This window comes from Gouania willdenowi, chromosome 2 (genome assembly GCF_900634775.1).
Source record: "Gouania willdenowi chromosome 2, fGouWil2.1, whole genome shotgun sequence".
Classification (NCBI taxonomy): Eukaryota; Metazoa; Chordata; class Actinopteri; order Blenniiformes; family Gobiesocidae; genus Gouania; species Gouania willdenowi.
The window spans coordinates 9,655,968-9,683,618 of NC_041045.1; the positions used below are offsets into that span (position 1 = coordinate 9,655,968).

General features: G+C 37.9%; 1 protein-coding gene across 1 annotated transcript; it reads right to left on the bottom strand.

Annotated features, from left to right (window-relative positions):
* Nucleotides 1–2,759: 2,759 nt before the first annotated feature.
* Nucleotides 2,760–27,222, bottom strand: abcb11b (ATP-binding cassette, sub-family B (MDR/TAP), member 11b). Its single transcript, XM_028472072.1, has 28 exons — nucleotides 27,144–27,222; nucleotides 26,352–26,370; nucleotides 24,742–24,771; nucleotides 23,678–23,729; nucleotides 23,306–23,604; nucleotides 23,062–23,149; nucleotides 22,332–22,465; nucleotides 22,079–22,250; nucleotides 21,202–21,326; nucleotides 20,394–20,568; nucleotides 20,184–20,297; nucleotides 19,971–20,081; nucleotides 19,778–19,903; nucleotides 16,866–17,069; nucleotides 16,592–16,762; nucleotides 16,309–16,510; nucleotides 16,096–16,168; nucleotides 15,620–15,740; nucleotides 15,345–15,515; nucleotides 14,139–14,243; nucleotides 13,867–14,028; nucleotides 13,587–13,790; nucleotides 12,444–12,685; nucleotides 10,792–10,948; nucleotides 10,082–10,279; nucleotides 7,547–7,753; nucleotides 3,791–3,937; nucleotides 2,760–3,145 (listed from the first exon to the last, which is right to left on the bottom strand). Exons 1-28 carry the CDS (start codon nucleotides 27,220–27,222, stop codon nucleotides 2,945–2,947), a joined length of 4,089 nt encoding a protein of 1,362 aa, XP_028327873.1. The 3' UTR covers nucleotides 2,760–2,944.
* Between the last annotated feature and the right edge of the window lie 429 nt (nucleotides 27,223–27,651).

The window sequence follows — 27,651 nt, forward strand, 5'->3', positions numbered from 1 at the left end:
CCTGACATAATTATTTCATCCCACAGAGCCAAGGATTCCTCCACAGCAGCACCGTAAAAGTGCGGATGTCAGAGCCACTCCATCAGTAACTGGTAATATTGAATCACGCCACACGGTGACTCTGGGAAATTGAGCCTTTAATCTCAACATCTCCAGACGTGGACAGCAGGTAAATGCCATCCAAGTATTTGTTGTCTCTCTTGGGAAAAGAGTGTAAAATAAGGTTTTCCCTTGGCGGAGTTGGAGATTCTTGCCAATGGGGGCAAAAGAAACAAGTTCAGATGAACTACAGCTGGGCCCGCGGAAGGTCTCCGCGCCTAATAGCACTTACCACGCTCTCGAGAATTCAGTGAAATGTCTCGGTTCCACCGAGTAAAAAAAGGTTTCTCAGAATATTCATGTCAAATTCCACATTCAACGAGCATTATCGGAGGAGTAGTCATTTGAAAAATGGGCCCCCTTGGCGCCCCCGTGGCACATACGGAGTAATGGGCCCCATTCATATATTGGTATGTGTCAATGATTTGGTACCACCAACTGTACCAATCTTTGACTCACAAATAAATGAGAAAATAACTTTGATGGCCAAAAAAGGCCCCTCGGGCCCCTAATCGAATTGTGTGAGGCATAATCGTAATCTACGTTGAATTACCTTTGAAACGATATATCACACGACTATGTTCCCATAAATTTGGAAATTACAGGAAATGGGGGATGGGCCCCCGGGCCCCATTTCAAAGAAAGGGCTCCGAGCGTCTTATCATATTCATTTATAGAGTATTCATACCAAACTGCATTCTGATCTAGTGACACCTAACGGAGGAGTAATCATTTAAAAAATGGGGCCCCTGGGGTCCCCCTGGCGCCCCCGTGACACATACGGGGTAATAGGCCCCATTCATATATTGGTATGTGCCAATGATTTGGTACCACTAACCGTCATAATATTTGACTGGCAAATAAACCATAAATCAACTTTAGTTTTTTCTTTCTTTTGGGGCCCCTTGGGCTCCCCCTGGGCCCCAAATCAAAAATCGGGCTCAGAGCGTCAATGTGTACACGTCCATAGATTATAGCTACCGCATTTCAGCCTGATTTGTTCACATAACAGAGGAGTAGTGATTTTAACTAGTGTACACAACAAGAAGAACAACAAAGTAAAAACTAAATTAAATATATACCACAATGTGTGTGACATATACAATGATGCAAAAATGACTAGTAGCATAATTAATATGTTGACTACAAATATTTGCGTTGACGTGTAAAGTAATCAGGCCCTCCAGGATTTTGCGGCCAATTTCTGTGATTGTTGCGGCTTAAAATACCTGATTTTGCGGCATTTTGAGGCTTTAATATTTTCTATAACTTTGTATAAGCTGGTCAATTTGCCAAAAAAAACCTTATTGCCTTTCAAAACAATACAGAAAAGAGCTCAGATTCACAATAACTTAACAAGATATGGATTATTTCCATCACATTTTAAAGGTTTACAGTGAAAATTCAAACATTTTGATATAATAACAAATACATTTATAGCTTTTGACTGACTTTCAAATTAGTAAAACACAACAATTTTACAAAACTTACTATAAAGTATCATTTCACAACATTATTCCTGAAATAATCAGAAATTGAATTTGTACCACCATTTTTTATATGTATTGACTGAAAAGATTTTTTGTCTGTAAATCCCAAATAAACCCATCCGTGCTCTACACAAAGGGCCAGGCTCCCTTTTAATTGTTATGCAAACAATTTTATTTGTATTAATTTCACATGTACACATACTTCACAGTAAATATATAAACATAATGAATCCTTCTATTCCTGAACTGAAAACCTTTGATTTGCTGTGCACTCTTTGAATATTCTGAACACAAATGCATTAAGAAATATGTTTGGCTTGTAGATTCTGTAGATTTTGAAATAATGGTGTTATGTAACACAATGCATTCACCCCAAAGTATATTTAACATCATTTAAATAAGCATGTATTTGGATATTTTTAATGGAATAGCTTGATTAAAGGGTTTATACACACATACAGTATATAAGTGTTGATGTTCATACTTGTAAACACAGTTTACAGTTGTAAGCAACTTTTTTTAAGTTTCAAAAAAAAAAAAACCTGAAGCCATATTACCACCTACTCCTGCAAACTTAAAAAACATAGTGACGTAATACAGTGTTTTTCAACCTTGGGGTCGTGACCCCATGTGGGGTGGCCTGGAATTCAAATGAGGTCCCCTGAAATGTCTAGTAATTTATAATAATGAAAAAAATACTGATTAAAATTGTATCTTTTTCAAATTATAACACCACACACACACAGAACAATCTTAAATATCTGTATTCTATACTTTCACTTTCTTAAATATAACTCTAGTAAAAATGAAATGCATCTTGTCACGTTGTGCACTCATCCTGGCAACAACAAACATTATCAAAAGCTAATTCTAGAAATTAAAAAAAATGTCTCTAAAGATGCCAAAAATGTGTGACATTAATATTAAAATGAGGTCACGACCCAAAAAAAAGGTTGGGAAACCGTTGATGTACTGTCACGTACAATGTCGCCCTACAGTAAAATTAGTTTCTGAATTGTACCTACCCTGTTGAGGAATGATGAATAATAATAATAATAATACAAAAAAAAAGTTTAATCATCTCTAAGGAATGTAAATCGGTAAAGCAATGTCGCTCTTGTCATATTTGTGCTTTTTTAATGAGGTTATTTCTCTGTCACCATGGTTACTAATGTGTAATTTGTGTCAATGCATGGAGGCTCCTGACTGCTGGTTGATTTACAGTATATTGTGATTCCCCATTTTTATTTTTTATTTATGTAGCCCTTATGACCATTTGCTAACCCCTGGGGGTACCCATACCCCAGTTTGGGAACCACTGGTTAAAGAGAAGGGCCCGCTGAATGCTAACAGCACTAGCTGATTGGTGCTCCTGTAGTGACCAGCTTGTAATAAGCTCCATTCAGGGCCATGAGCTGCTCGTGCGTCCCTTTCTCGATCATGATGCCCCTGGACATGACGGCGATGATGTTAGAGTTCTGGATGGTTGAGAGACGATGTGCGATGACGATGCACGTCCGTCCTTTTCGGGCTTTGTCCAAAGCGTCCTGGACCGTCTGAGGGGAAAAAAAAACCGAAGTTTGAGGGAATGTTGTTAGACTGGCACGCGCCACAGGCAGCTGCCATCATCAGTTGTTCCACTCCTGGGCAAACGCACAAGCGGCACAATTACAGTAATTTCACAATCATCCGCTGATTGCAGACATTAGTATGTTCCAGTGCTTCAGCGCGCTGTGGAGGCCATCTAGATACTCAGTGTGGTTCAATATTATTACAGTTTTGGAGTATATTTTGACTTTTTCTTTTTAAATTTAGTTAGTTTCTACTAATTTTTAGAGCAGAATTGCTAGTTGTTGTTAGTTTGAGGTTTTTTTTTGTAAATTGCGTTAGGGTTTGGAAGAACGTTGTTACTATAATTTAGGTTTGTTCCAGTTTGTTTTGTAAACACACAATACAATTTCAGATAGCTATTGGTTTTTAAAACAAAAACATTTTTTTGTTTACTTCCATTTGTTTGTTTTTATAATATGTCTATAATAACCTTGTTGTGGTTCAGGGATCTTTTTTTGTTGGACGTCTTCACACACAAAACTGAAGCTACAGTATTGATAGATAATAATATTAGTGGTCATATTAATAAATAACTCTCCTAATGTCCAGAAGGTTATAAATCACCCAGCTGTGAAATGGTAGTCGTGTACCTTCTCGCTCTCTGTGTCCAGAGCCGAGGTGGCCTCGTCCAGAAGCAGGATCTTTGGGTCACGGATTATTGCTCTTGCAATTGCAATCCGTTGTTTCTGACCCCGAGAAAGCTGGGAGCCCTGGGCTCCCACGTTGGTGTTGTACGCCTGTTGAAGGAAAACACCAGTTTACCATTTAAAATGTACATGGTACACAAACAAATTTAAAACTACTGTTTAAGAAAGAAAGAAAAATGGCAAAAGACAAAACTTTTTGGGAATGGCTAATAAGATTTTTAATATAACCGAAGAGCTTTAGCCTTTAAGCTAAACGTGCTAAAGCTAATTGTGTAATTTAGATCAGGGGGTTCTCAAACTTTTTTTGTTCATGCACCCCCTTTCTCTTATTTCTGAATCTAAAAAAAACAACGATAGAGAATAATGATGGAATGAATGAGCGATAACACACATTTTAAAGAATCTCATTTTGGAAATAAGTGGAATGAAACAGTATTTAGTGCCTCGTGAATAGATTTATTTATGGTCATCGCCATCACCAAGACTGACCCTTGTTCTAATCAAGATCATTTTGTGTGTTATGTTGTGTTTTTGATGTTATTTTGTGTATTTTGTTGTTGTTTGCCTGTACCTTTATTATCATTCAGTATATTTTTCTCTTATTTAGTGTGTGTTTTTATTGTCGTTTTTGTGTGTTGGTATTATTTAAATTATTCTCTGTGTGTGTGTGTTTTTTTGGTGTTGTTTGGTTGTTTCTCTGTTATTTTTGTGTATTTTGTCGTGATCTTGTGTGTTTTTCTCCCATTTTGTGTGTCTTTGTTGTCGTTTTTGTGTGTTGCTGGTAATAGTATGTATTTTTCTCTCAGAGTGTGTGTTTTTGGTGTCATTTTGTGTAATGTTGTTTGTTCTTTTTATTAATCAGTATATTTTTGTCTTATTTTCTGTGTTTTTGTTGTCGTTTTGTGAGTTGCTGGTAATATTTAGTATGATTATCAATTTAAAACCCCATATTTTAATGCTTTCATTTGTTAATTTTTTTCCCCTCTCTCTCCCTCTCAAGTACCCCCTGTAGTGCCATCGCGTATCCCTAGGGGTGCGCATACCCCCATTTGAGAAACACTGATTTAGATAAAACTAGCCAAAGATTAGCCCTTGACTTGATAAAGTAAACAAGGTGAAGGAGCTATAAAATACCAGGAAATGTATCTTAACTGATTCATTTAAGTATAGCAGTTAGCACCTCAGCTAATTCATGTAAGCATTGGTTGGTAAACAGCATTTTTTTTTTTAAATGTCTGATTTCTTCTGGTTCCTTAAAACGAGTGTTTTCTTGTTCAAACTTCAGCTTAAATCTTTGAACCTCAAACTAAATAGTATAACTTTCATTAATATTGCATTTAACTTAATCAAGTGGTCTAAACAGAAAGTTGATCTTTTCATAAGATGCGTTCCATGATGAAGGCAATAGCACGTCATTGCTCACTTGAGAACAATAAAAGGTCATTCTGTGGAGAAAGTCTATTTGTGTGTTCCCACTGCAGAGAGGAACTGTATGTGCTGACATTCTTCTACTGGGTATTTTTGAAGTCCTTCTAAGGTTTCACTTTGCTTTTCTACTTTCACTTTCACTGCTCACTGTTTCTTTCACCTGACATTTTCTGTTGACAGTAAATTTTGGAAGGTGGCAGTACTTTGATGTCTTTTTTTATAGCGTCGTAGCATCGGCTAAGTCAGGTTTTTCTGTGTGTGGTGGGTGGTACATTTAGCCCAGGATTCATCAGCTGAGATTTAAACATTCACTGTTATACAACAAGTTATCGCACTTGAATATCTACCACAAACGCTTTGTATGTATCCATGGCAACAAGCTTCACAGCAATAGGAGCAATCAAACATTGAAGTAGACTTTCCTGTGGGTACCAATACAAAAACTCAGCACTGTAAAGAAAAAAAAAGTCTGTTTTTCTCTATGAAATGTCCCCAACAAAATATTCATCGTTGAGTTATTTTACTGATGGCATACGCAGAATGAGTAATCGTTGTTAAGGTTTACACAATCAATTACGAATCACGATGCAACGGTTTTCATCTGGAAATTTTGAATACAAGAATTAATCCTTGCACTGAAATCACAACGATGAGTAAATATTGGCCTAAACGTGTTAATATTTACATGGACCCATATGTTTATAGGCTGTTTAGTTGGTGATTTACTTTTTTTCAAGTTAATCCAAATGATTTGCTTCACATTAAACCATGTTTTACAGAAAAAATTATGGCGGAAATGCGTAATATTGCCATTTCAGCTTGATTTTGTTTAGATACATTTTATGAAATGTCCTATTACCATGATTTCCATCTGTTTTCCATGATCATGGAAATTACAGTCGCCTAAATAAGTTATAAAAACTAATTTAAGGATTTTTTGGACCATTAAGATTAAATTGGATCAACTTAACTAAAAGTCTAGATCGGGGTATCCAACTCTTTTCAGTTCAAGGGCTGAATATGAAGTAGTTTGAGCTTAAAGGGCCCATGTTATGCTAAATGGACTTTTCTGTGCTTTAAACATAAAGTGCTATTAGGGCTTCATACACATGCCCAAAGTGTTTTTTTATTGATTTCCTCAATCGTTAGTTAGAGGGTGATTTGCTCCTTTCTTACTGCAGGGTGAGGCCAAACACCTCGCTACAATTTCATGACGTGTTCCCACTTTGATGACAAATTTGACGCGATACTGAGCTGGAGAAGCCGCGCCTCCAGGAAGCTCTCTGCCGCGATTGACATGTAAACAGACGCGCCCATCGCACAGTGCTATGTATGTATTTTCTACAGTCTATGTATGTACAGGTGAACGCCCCACCCCCACGCATGAGCTCGGCCACGGAGTGGGTGGGAGGAGGGCGGGGCGTCCTCTGGCCCTACGTCACCGTGCGGGGAGGAGGAAGTCATTGTCCCGTTTATAGACACGCCCACTCATGAATATGCATAAGTAGGACGCAAATCAACCTGTTTGTTTTGAGTTCCTCAGAAAGTGACTTTTCACAGGCTAAACCTCAAATACTATGTTTTTGGGGAACAAATGAAGATGGGTGAGAAAAAGCAACAGTTTGGGATTTTAAATGACTACAGTCATGTGGTAAAAGCATAAGAAAATTGTGATCCTCCAAATATTGTGGAGTTTTATTCATATCTAAAACTGAATTATTTGGTAATTTAGACAATAATTAGTTTTTTCTGTCTTTTTAACTTTCTCCTGTGGGCCAGATTAGATGGTCTAAAGCAGTGGTTCTCAAACTTTTTTGGCTCAAGTAGCCCCTTTGTCCGACTACAACATTTTGCTTGAAGAAAACTATTTAAAAACAACTATAGAGCATAAATATGGAATGAACGAGTGATAACACACATTTGAAAGAATCTCTATTTGTAAATAAGTGGAATGATTATTCCATTTTTTTTAATGTTGAGCCAGAAAATTGATTCATAGGAGTTTGTGTTTGATCATGTTCCGCACATATGTGTAATTCTGACTAAACTTGTTAATATTTACCAGCCAACTCACCTCATTGTTACTTTTTTGGTCACATGGTGTTGTGGGACTATTCATTCCTATCATGTGTGCACTTGTTTACCAGCTTCCTGCTGTCTCTTTCTGTTAGCTGACCGCCTCCCTGCCCCGTGAACATGTGCTGTGACTTTATCACATCCGCCTTCCTTCGCTTTTGAGCCACTGCCACAAACAACCCACATGAATCTCACCTCGGGGAGTGACATGACGAAGTCGTGGAGCTGGGCCTTCTTAGCAGCGGAGATGACCTCGTTCATGCCGATTTCCCGCGAGTTGTCCCCGTACTTGATATTCTCAGCAATGCTACAGTCGAACAGGATTGGCTCCTGGGACACGATGCCGATCTTGGAACGCAGGAAGGGCACGTTGACATTCGAGGAGAGGTGGCCATCAATCAGCTGTAGGGAGCAATCGATTTTGCTATTAGTCGTATGCAGTATTATAATCAGAGTGGTGCTATCATTCTACTGTGTCTGGTGTAATCCCTGTCCTAATTATGCAGAGGTATACGTGTCTATTTTGAATGTCTGACAGAGAATCAGCAGGAGAGGCTTCCAAACCACTTCCAACTCAATTAGAGGCATTTGAATCCTGGCAGGAACGTTTTACTGGCACGGAGGCAGGCCAACGTCCAACAGAGTGTGCCCTTTTGATAGAACACAGCCCAGAGTCAGCAGAAACAGCTGACTGATTGATGGATTAAAGTGACGTGAAATACCTCCATCACTGCATGCGCTGAATGTCCAGTGACTATTCTTTTTGACTCCCATAAATTACAGGTTCCACTTTAACAGCAAACGCTCATGGAATAACTAAGCCTCAGAGCCGTTTTTACATCCAACTTAATCATTTTGAAACGAGATATTTGACATTTTTGAAAGGTCAGCATCAGCTGCGACAATATAATGTTTGCTTGCTGTCATATAGCGAGATACTTTGTGTGTGGTTAAAAAAAAAAAAAAAGTCTGCAGTATTTTCTGGGAGTGATAAACCCCACACTATGACTGCAAGTGTAGGGAGTAATCAAAATTCTGTTTTCACCTTCAACAAGGATCATTAATGTCTCCTTATGCATGCCATAAACAACTATAATTGCACCACATACAAAACCCATTATTATAATTATGGTAATTGCAAAAACTTGACCTTTTTTTTTTAATACCGGAGAAGAAATTATAACGATGTTGCACGTTGGCAGAGTAACTAAATTCATAATATCTTTTCAGGCAAAAGTGAAAAACAAAAATATCAAGCAACACGTCGGTAAACGTAGAAATGTTTGAGATGGTATTATAGAAAATAAACTTGAGCAATTACTTAGATTATGTAAAATTTTAAGCTAATCTTTAAAAAAAAAAAAAACAGGTTAGTTGTAATTAAATTACAAAAACCTACAAAACCTAAAGTTTAATCAGAGATGCTAGCTAGCTTAGCAAAAGCTGAAGTCCTTCAAATAACTAAGCTAAGTTTTTGGCAAGTAAATGGCTTATTGTAATAATAAAGTTAACTCAGATCAATTATTAAGATGTAGGCTATAGGCTATTATAATAATTAAGAACCAAGGGGAAGAACAAACTGAAGGCTAGCAGTAACTTAAAAAGGTAGGAAATAATTCCAGCAAGTTCTTTGTGACTTATTTTTGTTTAATATTTTAATGTTAAGGTTTCATTTATTCAGAAAACTGTTTTTCAGGAAATTTACTTTGATCTCCTGACATGTTTTGACTGTCAACTGCCAGTCTTCCTAATCGCTTTGATGTTTTCTTGACGTATACATAGTAACTCCAGCAAGTTTTTTTTTTTGTCTCTTTGAATAATATGTTAAAGTTTAATTTATTCAGGTTACTTTTTTTCACATCAAAGCGATCAGCAGACCCCTCTGAAGAAGACTGGCAGTTGACAGTCAAAACATGTCAGGAGATCAAAGTAAATTTCCTGAAAAACCATTGTCTGAATAAATGAGATCATATAATATTAAAGGAAATGTTAAGGTTTCAACATGAAACACTTTATTTCTCCTTTACAAATAGAAAATGTGATGAAATACAATTTATTTCACTTCATTTTAAACTTGTGAGAACAAGTAAATGGTAACTAACTGTAATTCATGTACAAATATCAAAAACAAGTGGTATGTTTATCAGTCAAACTTAACAGATTCTGATTCTGTTGAGTTCTTAATTTTTTTTTTTTTTTTTTTTAAAGTAACCACATACATCTATCAAAGTGTCTGTTTTATGAAAATAAAGTGCAATCAACTTCCTGCTAAAATGAATTGAGGAGTGAGGTAGTTTAATAAAGTCTAATGGTGCATTCACTGACACACAGTAACTGGGTGTTTATGTGCTATGCATATGTTAGTGCAATTTAATGGTGTTTTTTTTGCGTTAAAAAACATGAAAAAAAATGATTGATTTGGACATTTTTTTGGATTGATACAATAATCACGCAGTGAAATATTGCAATATATCGCTGATATCTGCCATGTTTGCACTGAATTGAATGCACTCTCGCGTTGAGCAGGTAGTAGTCGACTTTGCTAACGCCAGACTATAGCGCAAGAGTACTGGGGTTAGATTTTTATTTTATTTTTTAAATCGATTTCAGCACACATGAATCAATTTTTGAAAATTTCAATGACATCGATAGAAGATCGATTTAATATTTTTTTTACTCAGCTGTAGTTGCTACACTCGTTTGCTTAGCTACAGTATGCGTCTTGCTTACCACTCGGCCATGATCCGGGTCATAGAACCGCTCCAGCAGCTGGATGCTGGTACTCTTCCCACAGCCGCTGCTGCCCACAAAGGCTAGTGTCTGACCAGGCTTCACTGACACGTTCAGCCCATTCAGAACCTGAATGTCTGGCCTGGTTGGGTAAGTGAACTTACAGTCAATAAACTCAAGGTTCCCCTGGAAGTTCTCCTGAAAAGCAGAGAAATAGTTCAATTGGGATGTTTTGTGGGCAGCTTCTGCAAGAGTCTTGGTCAGTTATAGTCCCATTTCCATATTTCAGACGGAACTGTAACACAGAAATAGTCAGTATTTAATTGTGAATGCAGGTAACTGCCATGCTGTTTTATAAAAAATACTAATAACATTAGTATTTTGATGGTAAAATAATCTAAAGTATGTCACCAGTGGACCTGTACTCATTGGGAATGGCAGAGTGAAAAGATATGCAATATTGTCTTAGGAAGGTTTTTTCATTAGTCACGTTTTTCATTTTTATATTCTATTTTCTACAAGAATAAATGTACCGCATTCACTTTTTGGTTCATATCGTATTCAGAAAACCACCTTGAGCATCGCTGGCAATGACTTTCACCTGTATATTCTGCTGAATCTGTCACTGAATCACCCAGTCGGAGCAAATCTTTTATTCGCAGCTGTGTGTTATTTGTCAGGCTATCACTCGACACCTTCCTGCCTCGTACCCATTTATCTCCTTTGTCGCTGTAGACGCTGATCTGAGGCACGCGGTCCAGCAGCTGAAAGAAACGGGCGGCCGATATCTTGGCCTTGGCATAATCAGGGGTGTAGGAGGAAGCTCTGCCCAAAGCCGTGCCACTGGTGACGATGGCTGAGATGACCCTGCCGAAAACAGGGAAAAACTTGCTGACTCCTCTCCATAGCTGACAGTTTACATTCATCTGACATGACAGCTAAATGTGACAGTTTGGCTTTTTTTCCTCCTCCTGAGGATAATGTATTCTGGTGTCAAACTGAGCGACCTCCAATGAATTCAGCTTTTCCTTTGAGGACATTTTCCTCTACCTATGCCAGAGATGTTGCCTTGGTGATACAACGTATCTATTAGAAACAAGCAGAGCTTCACCTCTTATCGTGGTAAGAAAAGAAACCAAGGATGACATTTGTCGTCACCCTTGAATTGCATAATCTCTTACAAACTGTGCCATTACATAATAAAATTATATATACTGTTGTATATAATTTGTGTGCAACTTGTTAAGTTGCGCTGATCAATCGTAAAAACGACCTTGAAAAGGCACAAAGTTCGGCAGGCGGTACTGTTTCCTCATGTAGGGGGCGCTACTATACAGCCAAGTTATGGAACTAACTTTGATTTAATTCTACTTTATTGTATGGCTGAGGTAAATCAATCATATATTGTTACATACAATAGATGGATAGATATTTACTAATATATATTATAGTACTAATATAATCGCAACTGCAATGTCATTTTTATGAATCATGAGTCAGCACAAGCACCAGGCAAGTATATAGATATTCCTTCAAGGCATTTGCTGAAAAAGATTGGATGAATTTAAATGACACAGCACATCGCTATGGTAATAAAGCTACTGTGGATTTCTTTCTTGTTTGTAGTGTAAGATTACTTATGTCTTCAAAGCTCCAATCTTCAGCTTGTTTGATTTCTTTGAGATATGTGAACAACTTGTCTTAAATTCTTTAAATTCTTGACTTTACTATTAGTTTTATGGATTGATCCTCAACATTTAACCCTACCCTCAATGTTCCAACTTTGATCTTGACAGTTTAGTTTGACTTAACTTTTTTTCGTCGGAACCGTTCAAAGTTTTGTATTTATGTACATTCATTCTTCATTTATCATTCTGATATTTTTAGCTCTTTTTTGTCTTGATATTTTGACTTTAATCCAACATTTAAAGAATGTCCATGAACATTTTGGAGACAAGATAATTTCTTGGATTAGAAAGAAACATTTTAATTTTTTCATATTTTAACTCGAGACTTTGAGATTATCTTCAAAACTGTTAGATTAAGATCTCATACTTGTTATATTTGTTGTTTAATTTTACAATAGTAAGGACAAAGTGACCGAGTAGAGCAGTGTGAAATGGGAGCGGGGGATAAATACAAGAGTAGAGTAATTACAGATAAGGTAGACAGCTGCTAGGTTTATCTAAGAGATCAGAAACAGATACGCTAACCCTTTAATGAGAATGTTTGCTATCTTGAAAATAATCTTCTGATCACTGTCATAACATCCCATCAACCAAATTTAAAGACATCTAACAGAAATTGAACAGTTTCACAAAGAAAATGTGGAAGCGTAAGGAAAAAGCAGGTTTTGCCTTACCTAAACACCAGACTGAAATGGAGCCCCTCTTGTCGTACCAAGTATCCTCCGAACCTGTAGGAGGCCGAGTTGGTCAGGAAAATTACACATTGGGAGAAGCCATAGCAGGCGCCATAAACGTTGGCTTTCTTTAGGGCCGCCTGATATGGAGCGTCGAGCTGGGCGTCGTACATGTCTACGAAGACCTTCTCCTTCCCCAAGCCGGCAATCGTGCGGATGTTGTTCAGGGCCTCGCCTGAGATCTGCAGACCCAAGACATACAAGACGCATTGAGCATTTCCATTACCCTTGGAAATGTGCAAAATTGAAATAGCTCAGTCAAAACTGGTAATGGAAACACCTGGATTTGGTAAAAACACTCAGATATCGCTAATAAGGTTTTACGCTTTCATGAGGAGGAATTTCAGGCATTTCAATATTGAAATGTGTTTCGCAAAAGCGCTATGAAAATACTTTTTCCGTAAATATATACGTCACAGAACGTGATGTACATGGTCACAGGACGGGATTACTAGCATTATAGTTTAAAATTATTAGTGCTACATTAGACATGAAACAACAAATTAATGCAGAGAGTTATAAGGAGATTTTGATCGTCCGTCTTTCTGCAGCGAAGTCTCGTGGGATGAGATTTCACGTGAGCTACGAGGCTATAAAACAGCCTTCAATGGAAACACATTCAAAGCGCAATTATACTTTGTCGACATTTAGAGATATAGCTTTTATTTTTCGAAAATCTGTAATGGAAACCTAGCAAATGAAGGCTTAGGTAAGTCGGGTTAAGCACAAGTTTATGATTATTTTTTGCCTGATTCTCACATTGAATTTTATTCACTGTTCTTTACTCCTCTGTATTTCAAGCATGAGTAGTAGGGAAGAGCTTGACAGTTTTTAATGCCTAATTACAGTCACTAATGTAACCAGATGTGAGTGTAGCTCTGATGCTGTGAAGCCATACTTTTAAAGTAGATAAAAAGCTTAAAAAAAGCAGTGTTTAAAGAGTTTGGAATCAGCTGTCAGTTGCTGATGTCTCCCTCGCCTGAGAGTTAATGGTGATCACTGAAATGAAGCTTTAACTTCTCATTAAAAGCATCATTGTTGTGCTTGAAACAAAAGTGGCAAAAAGGTTTTACTGTATCTGACCCGTCCTGCTGATTCCATGGCTTGCTTGTCCTGTTTGGCAAAACCTGTGAGCATCTTGGCCTGGAAGCCCCCCGACAGCGCGATGAAGGGCAGAAAGCACAAGATGAGCATTGTCAGCTTCCAACTGAAGTAAAAAGACATGATGACAGCCACGCCGATGTTGGTCAGGGAGTTGACGATCATGCCGATCTGAGAACCCGTAGCCTGAGTAGAAAGGTATTAGTACATCATGGTATTTGGTATTCATGCTTTCTCGTGGAGCTATTTTGTTGTAGCTCACCCCCTGTACTTGTGAAGCATCAGTGGCCAGGCGTGTGGTCAGAGCCCCGGGACTGTTTCTGTGGTCATCAAACCAGCCAACCTCCTGTCCCAGCATGGCTTTGAACCCCAGCCTCCGTAACCTGCGGGTCAGCAGCTCTCCAGACTTGGAGAAAGCATAGCCCTGGACATAGAGCATCGCAGGGATGTTTGCTTTACCTTTACAAGGTGGTAATTCTGGGACTTTCTTTAGAACTTGATCATGAATAAGATGAGAACTCAGCGTGACTCTACCTGCAGCATCTGAGTAAAGAAGGAGATGACCCCGATCATGACGAAAAACAGGCAGATACTATCAATCTCCCGTCTCTGAGCAGCAGCTTCAGTCACAGAGAAAGTCTATGCAAAAATTATTGAAGAATAGTCAAGTCCGGAAACACAGCTTTGCAGTAACTGAATAAAACCATAAGCTAGGATTAGTTTGACCTTGATAAATGAGCTTGGAGCAAAGTAACACAAAGATGGTTAAAAGCAATTTGTGACACATTTATTGCGAGAACATGTTTTTAAATTAGTCTGACTGGGTCCTATATCTTTAATGATAGAAGTTAGTTAAAGTGAAAGCTTTAAAAAAATAATCCCATAGCTGTTAGAGAAGCAATCCTGTAATTCCATCATACAATCACATTTGAACAGTTGTCAGCTCATCAGTCTGCAAATAAAGTGGGTCATCATGGATGAGGGCATTCCTCACTTTCTACTGAAACATCTGTTTTTTTGCTACCTTGCGCAAAGTTTATGTTGCTGACAATGTAATTGTTTTGATTAGGTCAAGCAGTAATTTATTGCATAGGTAGTATAAATCTAGAATACTTGGGTTACTTTTTTAACACATTTCGCTTTGGAATTTGTGCTTGTTCTGATTGTTTCTTCTGTTTTTTAGCACATGTTGGTTCACATGGAGCGTGCTAATACAGAGAGTAGCTAAAGTACTTGGATTATATGAACGGTGGAGCAAACCCTGTTGATACAAACAAACTAAGTTGCATGTTTCTGTGCACATAAACATTCTAGTTTCTTAAACTAGCTTTGCTGTTTTGCTCTAAGCTAGCTAGTAGCATTCTAGGAATGCAAGCTCCAATAAAAAACTGCTATTTTAAATTTCACTTCACACAACTTGAACTTTTTCAGGCCTGGTTCAATATGTTATTTCTTATTTTGCATAGCTTTTGACGTTTTAGCTTTCCTGCTTTCCAATGTTACGTAGACTTGGATTTGCTGATATGCAGGAGAGACAAGTGAAATAGTGATGCCTGATTGGGCACCCGCCGAAATGTAATAGGGGAACTTATGTTTATTCGGTAATGATTTTTAACAGGCATTTAAACACTTCTTCACTCTGAATCTTCTACTTTATCTGGCAACACCAACTAAATATATACAATCTAGATGGACTTGTTTTTTGTTTGTCAGTTTGTTTAAAATGGAGTCAAACCTCACCGCCAGAATTTGACTGAACAGCAGAGAATAAACTGGATTCACGCCCCCATTTATCGCTGCACCTAGGGACCCAAATACCATGTAGGGCCACTCGGGTGCATTGTACTTAAGAATCCTGGCTACTGGAGCGGGCTCCACGGATTCTTCCTCCTCCTCGTCTGAGAGGTCCTTCTGATCACAGGAAACACACAAATGTGCAAGCATTTCCAGTCAAATTGTTTGCATTCTGAGGATAAATAAATAAACTTGTACTTCCCACGGTTGAAATTACATACTTTAGACTTGTCTGCTTGAGACACAGAATAGGCCCTGGGGCTGAGCTCTCCAGCTATGGAAGCGGAGGAATCAGGAATCAGGTTGGACAGCTGGGATCGGGAGCGCTGCCGAATAGAAGCTCTGCAAAAGCATTAGAATATTGGGCGGATTTCTGTACCAGCTTCTCAACAGTGTTGCTGGCATCTTGTAAAGTGGTCAGTTGTCACAGTGCTGATATATATGCCTTGGTTCTGCACTATTGTTGTTTCATTTCACTTGAGCTGATTCTGAATGCTTCAAGCATGCTTCAAGGTAACAGTGGAAGGACAATTATATAAATTAAAGTGCTTGCTTCTACCACAAGTCAATTGCATGTGGAAGGGAAGGCTTTAATATTGTTGTTTAGATGCACGGACTGTCAATAAACACATCATTTATTGACAAATGACCAGCTGGTGAATTGCAGGAGGTGATGGGAAATGTGTGGGTGTAATACCTTAGACTGGCACGATAACTACCCGCTCTGGATAGATTTAGCTTCCCTGGTTCTGCGTCTCCTTGGTCGGCCACTAATGGAAGAAATTCAAGAAAGGATAATTAACTGGACTTTAGAAACATTTAATTACTCTTCTTCAGCTTGTGGTTTCATTTCAAGTGATAATGGAAGGTTGCTTAAGTTGGATGAAACATTGCACACCCTGGGACCTACTTTGCCGGGCCTTCTCATTGAGAGCTTTGTCTCCTTGGCTTTGTAGAGTGACTAGAGTGAAGTAGACACCCTTCCTCTCCAACAGTTCTGCGTGTTTTCCTCTCTCCGCAGCCCGGCCATGCTCAAAGCCAACAATTACATCTGCGTTCTTGATGGTGGACAAACGGTGGGCAATAGAGATGGTGGTGCGCCCCATGCGAACCTGTGAGAAAGTTTAGAACTGAACTGGGCTTCGACATCAGATATATGTGAAGCTTGAGTGTTGTAAAGGACAATATCGTACTTTATCCAACGCTTCCTGCACCACAGCCTCACTTTCATTGTCGAGAGCAGAGGTTGCCATGTCCAGCAGCAGAATCCGAGGGTTTCTGACCAATGCACGAGCGATGGCGATCCTCTGCTTCTGCCCGCCACTCATCTGTCCTCCACCCTCCCCCACCAATGTGTCAAACTTCTGTTGAATTTTTCAATCATCAGGGGAAACTGTCAGTGTTTCCTCATGCTTGTTTGAATCTCTTACCCCCCCCCCACCCCCACCCCCACCCCCGTCATTTTACCTGAGGCAGATCCATAATGAAGTTGTATGCATTGGCCTCCTTAGCTGAGGTAATGATGTCCTCCATCGAGACCCCCGGACGCCCATAGCGGATGTTTTCAGCAATGGTGGTGGCGAACAAGACAGGTTCCTGCTCCACGATGCCAATCAGTGAGCGCAGCCATTGGATGTTGAGTCCTCTGATGTCATGACCATCCAGAGTCACCTAAAATGAAGGACAGAGGTGATTTGATCAAGTTGATGGACAATACTTTTTTTCTCCTCTTTTTTCCCTCTATTTTTCTCCTCCCCCCCTTCAAAGGATAAAGTTGCCGGTCTTATGGGTAACATTTATTGCAGGATTACTTGCAATTTATTTCATTAAAAGCAAAAAAAAGAACGATGCACAGCTTTTGTCCCAGAAAATGTGAGGGAAAAAATGAGGCCGTTAAAAGCCTAAGCTCAATAAGATTATCACGCACTTCTATCACCCTGAGGGGATGATTATTTTTAAAACTGTAAAAGCCTGAAAAGAATGAGGTTAAAGAGACAGTGTGTTGAGGAAAGCTTCAGTCCTAGGATTTGTCGCTTAAAACCTTTTGTTAAAGTCCTGCACAGAATTAATCTTTGCAGGACATTCAGTGAGAACATCTGCCCTTTAACCGTGCAGCGTGTAGGTCTTGGATTTATTCTCTTGAGCTTTGATGTTTTTATTTTTATGTCTGCGTATCAAGTAACTTGGTGTTTTTGCCATTCGTTCTCGTTGTTTTGGCTGTTTTAGTTTTATTAGCCCTTTTAGCTTTATGTTTCTGCACACATAGAGTAGTGCTACAATTTCTGTTAAACCCCTTAACATACATATCCACCCTTGTGTATAGTTTATGTTTTCCTATTTAATTCTATGTTTAATCGTCCCTAATTTATTATAATCACCAACATGTTCCTGTATTAGAAGCATTAAAATTACCTACCAGTCTGATTTTGTTGTAAATAAGAATTAGTTCATAATAATAAACTTAATTCACTTTTCTTGCCTGGTTATAGAAATCAAGAGCAAATTATCTGTGGTCGATCAATTTTAATGTGCATGTCTAAATAAGCTGAGGCATAATATTGTTAAAATTGAGTTATTTTATTAAAGTTGTATGGTTTTTTTCTAATTTGTGTTGTAAAAGAATAGCTGAATACATTGAAATCTGATTATAATGTATCAATACTTCTATACACTGAAACTAAAACATAAATGTAGAGTTATTTTTAGTTATAGATCCTTATTTTAAGGGTTTGGCCCACTTAAAGGGGACATATCATGGTTTTAAATCCTTCCTTTTTACATATAAATCATACAGTTATGGTCTATATAAAGCGGAACTGCAATGCTTGGGTTTGAATTCCTCATTATTATAGCTCCACAGGCCCCTTTTCTCCCCCTTTTCTGATGTGCTTCTGAGAGCAACTCGTTTTGGTGCGGTCTCTTTAAATGCAAATGAGACACTCCATACCCCGCCCCCTCTTCAGGTGACACTCGGTTCAACTCCACCCTGCTCGGCCATTTTTGTAGTTTGATAGAAGAGATACGGCTATGTAGCGGCGCATAAACTTTTTATTCAGAGGTTATTTACAAAATGTCAACAACGGAAGACTTGTCCATCCAGCCTTACATGTTCGAGCCAGAGTCGGACCCGGCGGAGCGAGATGAAAATGAAGATGATGACCCTGCAGAACCCTAACAAGTGAGCTAACACAAGCACCGAGCTAACGCTAGCGCCAAGCTAACGTCACGAAATGCATTTTAATAGTCTTTTCAAACACAAAAACGGCAAAATGAAATGACTAATGAAAACTTTAGACTTAAATTAAATCACGTAGGCCATATCATCAAGGATCTAAAACGAGTACACAACGCTAACATATGAAGTCTGAAGACGGTGCAACTGCTAATGCTAACAAAACAATGACAGGGACGTCTTATCATCACACTTTGTAGCGTTATTTACAGCTTACCGAAGTGCTCTGTTTGTCGTCTCCAAAGATAGAAGGAATTGAACCCTCAATCAGACAAAGTCTTTCGGCAAATCCTTCTTTATACTGGTGGAGGTTGATGAAGCAGTCATCCTTGAAGTGCTTTGCGCACACAAAAATGACCTTACCCACAGATGTGGGTACATTTCCGTGAAAAATAAAACTCAACCAGGCACTTTGAAAAGGTTCTGATGCTGGGAGACGGTGTAATGAAGCGTGTGGGTTACGACATCCAACAACCGAACATTTTGACTTATCCTCTCGTAACTTCGGCATCCTTGAGCTTGGACTACAAAATAAAAGCGAGAAACAAAAATGGCGGATTGCTCGAAGTGTTGGACCTGGAGTTGATGTACTAATTTGGCAGTTCCGCTGCAAATACTGTGATGTAATAGTTCAAAAAACGTAATAGAGAATAGAAAAATCGAAACAGATTGAAAAATATGAGCAAAACAGAATATAAAGATATCTACGGAGCACCTGAAGAGACTAATTTGATTTTTTCTGTACTTCTAAGCACTCTAAATATACAACAAAATGCATTTAAGGGCTAAAAAAGTGGATTTAGCATGATACAGTATGTCCCCTTTAAGATAAGATTGTCCTTTTTATGGCCCCTGAAGGAAGATGAGTTTGACACCCGTGGTGTAGACGGCCCTTCTTTGTCTTTATTTTTTACTGTGCAGTGTATGATACAGACTAATGGGACTCTTGATGTCTCCGCTCAAGCTCAAAAGTCCCATGTGGTGTTTTTAGTGTTTGCAGACTGACCCAATCAAGCTCTGCAGCTTTTTTTTTTTTTTTTTTTTACAGCGTAGCATAGATAATTCTAAACCATAAGAATTTAAATGTCCAGGTTTCTTACTTACAGTAGATGGTTAAGTAGTGCTTTTTATATCACTTCATGCCTACCATGCCTTCTCTAGGGTCATAAAAGCGCTGAATAAGTTGGACTGCAGTGCTCTTTCCTGCTCCACTCGGTCCCACAAAGGCAGTGGTTTCCCCTGACTTCACCAGAACACTGAGTTGATCCAATATCTGTGCACAAGACATTAAAATAGACATCACTATCAAATGGCTAAGTAATCTAAATCATAGTCCATACCTTAACTTCAGGTCTTGATGGGTAGTGGAAGGTCACGTTGTGAAACTCAATATCTCCTTTGACTCGATCAAGCTTATAACCAGCTTCAGATAAACAATCGATCTCTGGGTCCTGGTAGGGAAACATTAGATATGACTCCCTTCAACAGACAGCTGATAATTCCAATGCATATTCATGTTTAATCTTTTAAGAATGATTGATAAACTTTCTCACTCTGTCAATTGTCTCAAAGATAATGGTAGCAGCTCCACGACCAGATGCAAATGCCTCCAAGCACGGAGAAGCTTGCCCCAAATTCATGGCTGCAATCAAAACCCCAAAGAAAACCTAGAAAAAGAACAAAAGAAGAATCAGACGTTTATAGTATAGACTTGTTTTCTTGGATTGTGCGTTCTACCACAACTCTAAACCTTAGCATAATACCTGCAGCAGTGTCCCAGGTGTGTACTCTTTAGTGTCCACCACAAGTGAGGAGCCGTACCAGAAGGCCAAACCATAGCACAGGAAGATGATGAGCCACATATACCCAGTAAAAAATCCCATGATCAGACCTTTCCTGATGCCCCAGCGCTGGGCAGAGACCAAATTCTGATCATACCTTTTAGAGGAAGTGTAAGTGTTAGATAGGGCAAGGCTAATCCCACAAATAGATTTAGGACAGGGGTGTCAAACTCTTTTTAGTTCAGGGACCAAAAACCAACTAGTTTGAACTCAAGTGGGCTGTATATTATAGTCAGGAAAATTAGACATTTCAACATTAATTTCCGCTAGTTTACACTTCAATGTATACACGATAAATGTAAGACAGCGACTAAATCCAAGCAATGAGTGACAGATCTCAGTCCTGACAGGATAGTTGATTAAGTTTCCTTGATTTTGTGACCAATTTTTTATTTAATTTGGAAAAATTTTGTGGAATGGTTTGTGGAAAATTGCAAAACTGTGGACAAATTGGGAGTTTGCGAATAATTTGAGATGAAAAATGACTGCTATCATGTGATATAAGCATGGCAATACTGTGAGTGCTGGCAAATGTTGTGAAGTTTCATTGAATTTGTGTATTTTGAGGGATTGAGATATCTCCAACTGAATTAGTTGAACATTTTTACTTTACCTTGCATGCTCTAAAGGGCTAGATTTGGCCCCTGAGCTTTGAGTTTCACATGTGCGTTATAGATTTCATTTTACCTTATATGATATGCAGAAAATCCTTTAATATCAAACAAGTTACCTTTGCACTTCCTTTTGCTCTCCTCCGAAAGCTGCTACAGTCCGGATGGAGGAGAGGACCTCATCGGCCACGGCCCCAGCTTTAGCATATGCCTGCAATTCCATGCCTGTCAATTTGGCAACGAACTAGTATAAATAAGGAGAGATACAAAAGAAATGGTGAGGAAAGTAGATGTCCCTTTAAAATGTAAATAAATCTAGTAAAGCCAATCATGTTTGTGGTTAACCTAGCAAGTCAAGTCAAGCTGGAATTTCCAGATTACTTGTTGCTATCAGAAAGATGACTTGAGTCTGGAAGTGTTGTATTAATATACATGAATTTTGTCAACGAAGCAAGTATTACTCAAGTCAGCAAAAGTAATGTCAAATTGTTTAGACGCAACTTCACATTACGTTAACATGACGTAATTAAGTTAAATCAAGAAACGGAAGGTACAGAAATTCATGTAGGAAAAGGTTATCAAGTCAATGGAGATTCAGATTAAGTCAAAGGTAACTTGTGTCAATAAGTAAAGATTCAAGAAACCAAAGTAGCAAATTATAGTAAAGGGTTTTAAAGTTATAATACCAATGCCAAGTCAACCAAACAGTGTTTAAATTCAGTTAATATGGGAGCGTTTCACATGCAAAGTCAAAAAAAAATTGAAAAGCAATGGAGAAAAACTATTTTTAGAGTGGTCAAGGCAACTTTACAATTCAAGTAGAAAATCAAATTGGTAAGACAAGAAATCAAGGTAATACAAACTGGCTTTTTTGTTCAGAAGTTAAGATGAAAAGTTAAGCAATTAAGTCTGAAAGTAAATAAACTACCAAGCGGTTTTTCCAAGCATTTCACAGGAAGTGTTGAAAAAAAAAGTCAGGATAACTTGTAATCTCACCCAAGCCATCAAACCTGCTCCAATACCAATCAGCGGACTTGCTGCGACGATGACTAGCGTTAATTTCCATCCTTTCACAAACCCAATGCAGAAACCACACACGAAGGTGGTGAAGCGTTGCACAAATATAGAAACCTGGTCTGCGATGGCGTCATTGATCTTGTTTATGTCACTGTGAAGCAGATACAAACCACTGTGATACAGACATACCCACAGAAGTACTCCAAAAGTCCAGAAACGGGGTCCCACTTACTCTGACATGCGTGTGTTGAGCTCCCCTACAGAGGTGCAGTCGAACCAGCCGATCTCCATCCTCATCACTTTGCTGAAGTACATTCTCCTGATGAGTTGAATCTGCTTGGCAGCTGCAGTCACCCAAAAGGAGATCTGTGGGATTTAAAAGAGAAGTTGGCTAATAGTTGAACGTAAAGACGGATCTCCTGAACTCCTAGTTCTTTGTGGTAAACCCTAGACCAGTGGTTCCCAATCTTTTTTGTCCCGTGTATGCGCTTTGCATTTTTGTCAAATCATTTGTACCCCCTCTTCATATCACAAGTACCATCTCAATAATTGAATATGCTTTTTCATTTGTGGAACAGTGGGCTTTCAGTGGAATTTAGTTAAACTACAACTTTTATGTGATTACTTCAATAGTAGGTAAATACAGTGTCCTTTGTAGCTCATTGGTGTCAACTATTGTCAGAAGAGTGATTAAATGGCCTCTATGACATAAAATAATCTTGTTTAAAAAAAATTACAAGAAAACATAGTATGTTATTGAGCAATAGTACTGCAAGTTTGTGGTGAAATTGTCAAAAAAAAAAAAAAATAGACGAAAAATAGAAGGAACGAGGACCATTTCCCGATCATTTTTTGTTTGGGAATCACTGCCCTAGACTGATATTTTGTCTAACTCGTCTTTTATTGTTTTCAGCGTAAAGCGAAACCTTTAAGCGGCAGGATAAGGTTATTTGAAGGCTTACTTGCAAGTATCCCAACAAGAAAACCCCGAGTCCGATTCCAACATAGTAGAAAGCAAATAGGGTCATTTCATACTCGATGTTGAGAATCCTGAAAATCAGCATAAATGCAGCAAATAAATCATTCAAAAGCTTCAAAGCCACACACATAGTCAAGCAAACATGTAAGACCTGTTAAAAGCACACCTGACATCACATTTGATGTTGGAAAAAAGCCTTCCTCATGCATTTCTAACAACCCACTTACCCACATGACCTTGGCTTCAGTGGTGTGAGCATCTCCCACGTTGAATTGTTGATGAGTCCCCAGCCTGTCTGGTTCGTCGAGGCCAAGGCATCAGTGTAGTTCCTTTTCCACTGGATGGTGTTGTTCACACACTCTTTGTGGTCATCGCTGAGCTCATTGAGCTCGATGTCATAGTCGATGAAGGTGTCGGTGAGCAGACCGAACACCAGCAACATAAGGGGTTGGGCTGAGCCATGCAGCACCGCGCATATGCCACCCACCACCATCATCAGCTTGTCTTTGCACGTGGCAAAACGAAACTGAAGGAAAAGGAACAAGTTCTGAGTGCTGGGAAGGTCTTCATATTTAAACAAATACTGGCGGTAATTTTACCAGCTGAAAGAAGCCAACTCTAATCGCTGGTTGTTCTTCTTTTTCTTGGGCTCTGTTTGAAACAAAATTCAAAGTTGGGCTACATTTAGACACAATTTTGCACAAAACGTACACACAAGATCTTAAAGCTCTTAGAGGCCTTCAAAAAAGTTAAAAAAATGCATTTAAAATAAGAAAAGGAACTTCATTTTTGTTCTATTTCTTTTCAGATTGTAAGAATTTGATAGCAATTGGTTCTAACTCCTGTGATCATAGCTCTTATTAGACTAGAAGACACAGATATAGAAGGCTCGAAACGTCCAACCAGAAGTAGGGTTGTGGTAAAGTCTTAGTTGGCTTATTTGCTTCTCAGATTTGTCCAGTTTTTAGACATGGCATGACAGGAAGTTGCCAGGAGCATACTTCCTGTTGAAAAATAAAATTCTGTGATGTAACTTGGAGTACCATGAAGCATTAGGGCTGCACAAATATGGCCAAAATTATAATTCTGATTATTTTTTGATAAATATATTAATCGCGATTATAATCACAATTATTTATCATGTTAAACAATGTGAATAGTTTACAGTGCAAAATTAAGTTTTAAACAAGAATTATACAAAAAAAATCGAATTGTGACAACCAAAATGGTGATCACAATTCAAATTAGATTAATTGTGCAGCCCTACTAAGCAGTAGTTGGGGACCATTATTTTAGTCACAATGGTCACAGCATCTTGTTGACTTTAATTTATTTTTCAATCATCCCCCATTTATTCAATGTTCATCAGAAGGTGACAGTTTTTGTTTTTTTTTTAAAGGCAGTGATCAAATGTTTTTGTAATCGAATAATATATCGATTATTCCATCGATTAATCAATTTAACAGAGAAAGAGGCTTTTTGTTTGATTAAAGCTTCAAATTCAGATGTACGATAGAAAAATTTACTTAATATCAACCAATTTAACTAAGACAACAAATGCAGGCATTGGTTAAAAATAAAAATAACATTTGCTCGATACATCATTGAATATAATTATGATTCCAATAACATGCTTGTCAATCTACTGTTGTGTGTTACTCACTTTTCACCATGTTTGGTGGTAGTCATCGACCTACGTGGAAAACAAACATTCATGATTTCATTCATTCATTGTCCTTTTAAAATATCTACTCTATTAGACATGAGTTAAATATTATTATAATTACAACCAAAGTGTTTGCAAAGTATTTTACACTATCAGTCACATTGCTTCGTGCGCTCAGTGTTTCATGTCAAATTGTTTGTTTTTGGGAGAAATTTGACAGATTCTAAGAATTTATGTATTGAAATGTTAACACACTATCATAAATAGGACATGGAGGTCGAGTCATTGTCCATCATTTATTATTACCAATAATATACATTTTTTTTTTCACGATTTAATATAATATATACAGATGTACAGTGAAAACAGCACTATTTAAAACAATATACTATATCAATATGATGTGTTATTTTGACTGTTGGCTGCTCAGTGGGTGAGAGGTGTTCTTTTTAGCTCCTATTTCTGGAAGGAAGTGACTTTTGTGGATGGATTTGCATGTTTTCCTCTAAAGTCTCTGGGTTAACAGGATTGTAGGAGATGTCGTGTTTAATATTTTATCTTTACCTTAAACAGAATTAGTCGTTTTTAGGATGGATGATAGAAAAATGGAATGACATAATTAAATTCTGAGACTTTGGGTGGAATAACCCAACTTTATAACCAGTAATCCCATTCCACGCTAATATCTATGGTTGATAGACTGCAAGTGATAATATAATATGATACAGGAATAATAATACATTTAATAATAATACATTTAATAATCTCCACAGGTAAAGACCATGTTGGATATGCCTCGTCCATTTCACTCCATATCAGAATTTCCCAAACTTTCCACAGTCCCGTACCCCTTCAAACATTTACCCTGAAGCCATGTACCCCCTACATCTGCAAACGTAAAAAACGTAATGTATCACAGCTTTTTTCAACCTTGAGGTCGTGACCCCATGTGGTGTGGCCTGGAATTCAAATGCGGTCCCCTGAAATGTCTAGTAATTTATGGTAATAATAAAAAATACTGATTCAAAATATATATTTTTTAAATGTTTTAATTATTATTCGTTTTCAAATTATAACACCACACATACAACTTTCACTTTCTGAAATATAAATGTAGTTTAAATAAAATGCATATTGTCACTTTGTGCATTAATCCTGGCAACAACAAACATTATCAAAAGCTAATTCTAGAAAATGTGAGTCACGACCCAAAAAAGGTTGGGAACCATAGTATACTGTACATACATAGCATACATAGTAGCCTAACAGTAAAATTTGTCTCTATCCTGTTGATAAATAATTAGTAATAATTAAAAAATAATCCTAATAATCTGTAAGGAATGTAAATCTTTAAATCAATGTAGCTCTTGTCATATTTGTGCTTTTTTTTTTGATGAGATTGTTTCTCTGTCACCATGGTTACACTTTCATCAGCTAATGTATAATTTGTGACAATGCACGGAGGCTCCCGACTGCTGGTATATTTATATTCTAGTTACTCATTTTTATTATTTATTCATGTACCCCCTATGATCACTTGCTTACCGCTGGGGATACCCGTACCCCACGTTGGAAACCTAGGCTCTATATCAAAGGACTTCACTTACATGTAGGAGCCAACAGGTTCTGCAAGACAACGGAAAAGAAGAACAATCAGCTCTTTCACAAGATAATATGTGTCACAGTGTATTGATGTTAACCAGTGTTGGGGTTATTTACATTTTTCAGTCATAATTACATTTTCAATTACCCATGTTCAATTACAATTAAGTTATGATTACTGCGACTGACACTTTTTATCCCTAGAAAATCAATTACAATAATGTTCTCAATTATCAAAGTTAAATTACAATTAATCATAATTACTGAGCCTGAAATAAATTACCGAATAAAAGTTCACCTTCCTCTGTGTTAGCTTCCTGTTAGCATCTTTGATGATAATGGGTCATAAATCAGCTGTAAAATACACTAAAAACAATAATCTTTCATCTAATTTATTTGTTATCTATTGGTTTCCTTATTAGGCTAAATAATCAATGAAAATATAAGAATTACGGTTTTTGACGTGGGAATCTGATCATTTTTTCACTCATTATACCCCTCAATCGTATTTTTTTAAATGGTAAAATGTAGGAAAGCTTGATATGAAACATATTTTAATAATTGTTATCGACATAGGTTTAATTGTACATAGAACTGTAACATTATTCTTCAGTTTAGCGTTAAATTATAATTGACGATTTTTTATTGAGTTTTCATGACAATTACAAAGACAATTATCTAAATTTATTTACAATTATGACAGGAACAGATTTTTACAATTACAATTCAAGTCAAACAGGATTATAATTATAATTGACCCCAACCCTGATGGAGACCATGAGGAACCCAAGCATTACCTTCTCCAGACCCTTCATAACTGTGGTTTTCTTGGCCCAGCTTCTTGATGCTCTGCAGTTTCACTGACCCAGACGGCATGTTGGCTCACCCAAGCAGAACCGATGAAATCAGAAAATCCACAGTGAGTGTGTTTTCACCGCAGGAACCCACCTGGCTGTTGTCTCCAGTCTCTGCTTGGGGAGGTTTTGCTCCTATACTGGGAAGGCTGTGGTGGTTTGTCACTGGGGTCACTGGCTGTGTGTTCCTTGGCAGTAATTCACGTGCAGGTATTGACCGTACAGGGCCGGGATAGTTTGTTTGGAGGTAAGTGTCCTGCGGCCCCAGCGGTCGATGAACTCCGTAAAGCAAACATTTTCTGTTATTGGCTCGCACGCATCATTGCTCCGTCACTGTTTGGACCAAGAAAGTGGAGATTATCGCAAGTTTAGGTGTTTCCAAGAATGTCATAGATAATCATTTACCATCTTCTAAAAGTGGAGTTAATTAGGCCAGTGTTTCTCTAACTTT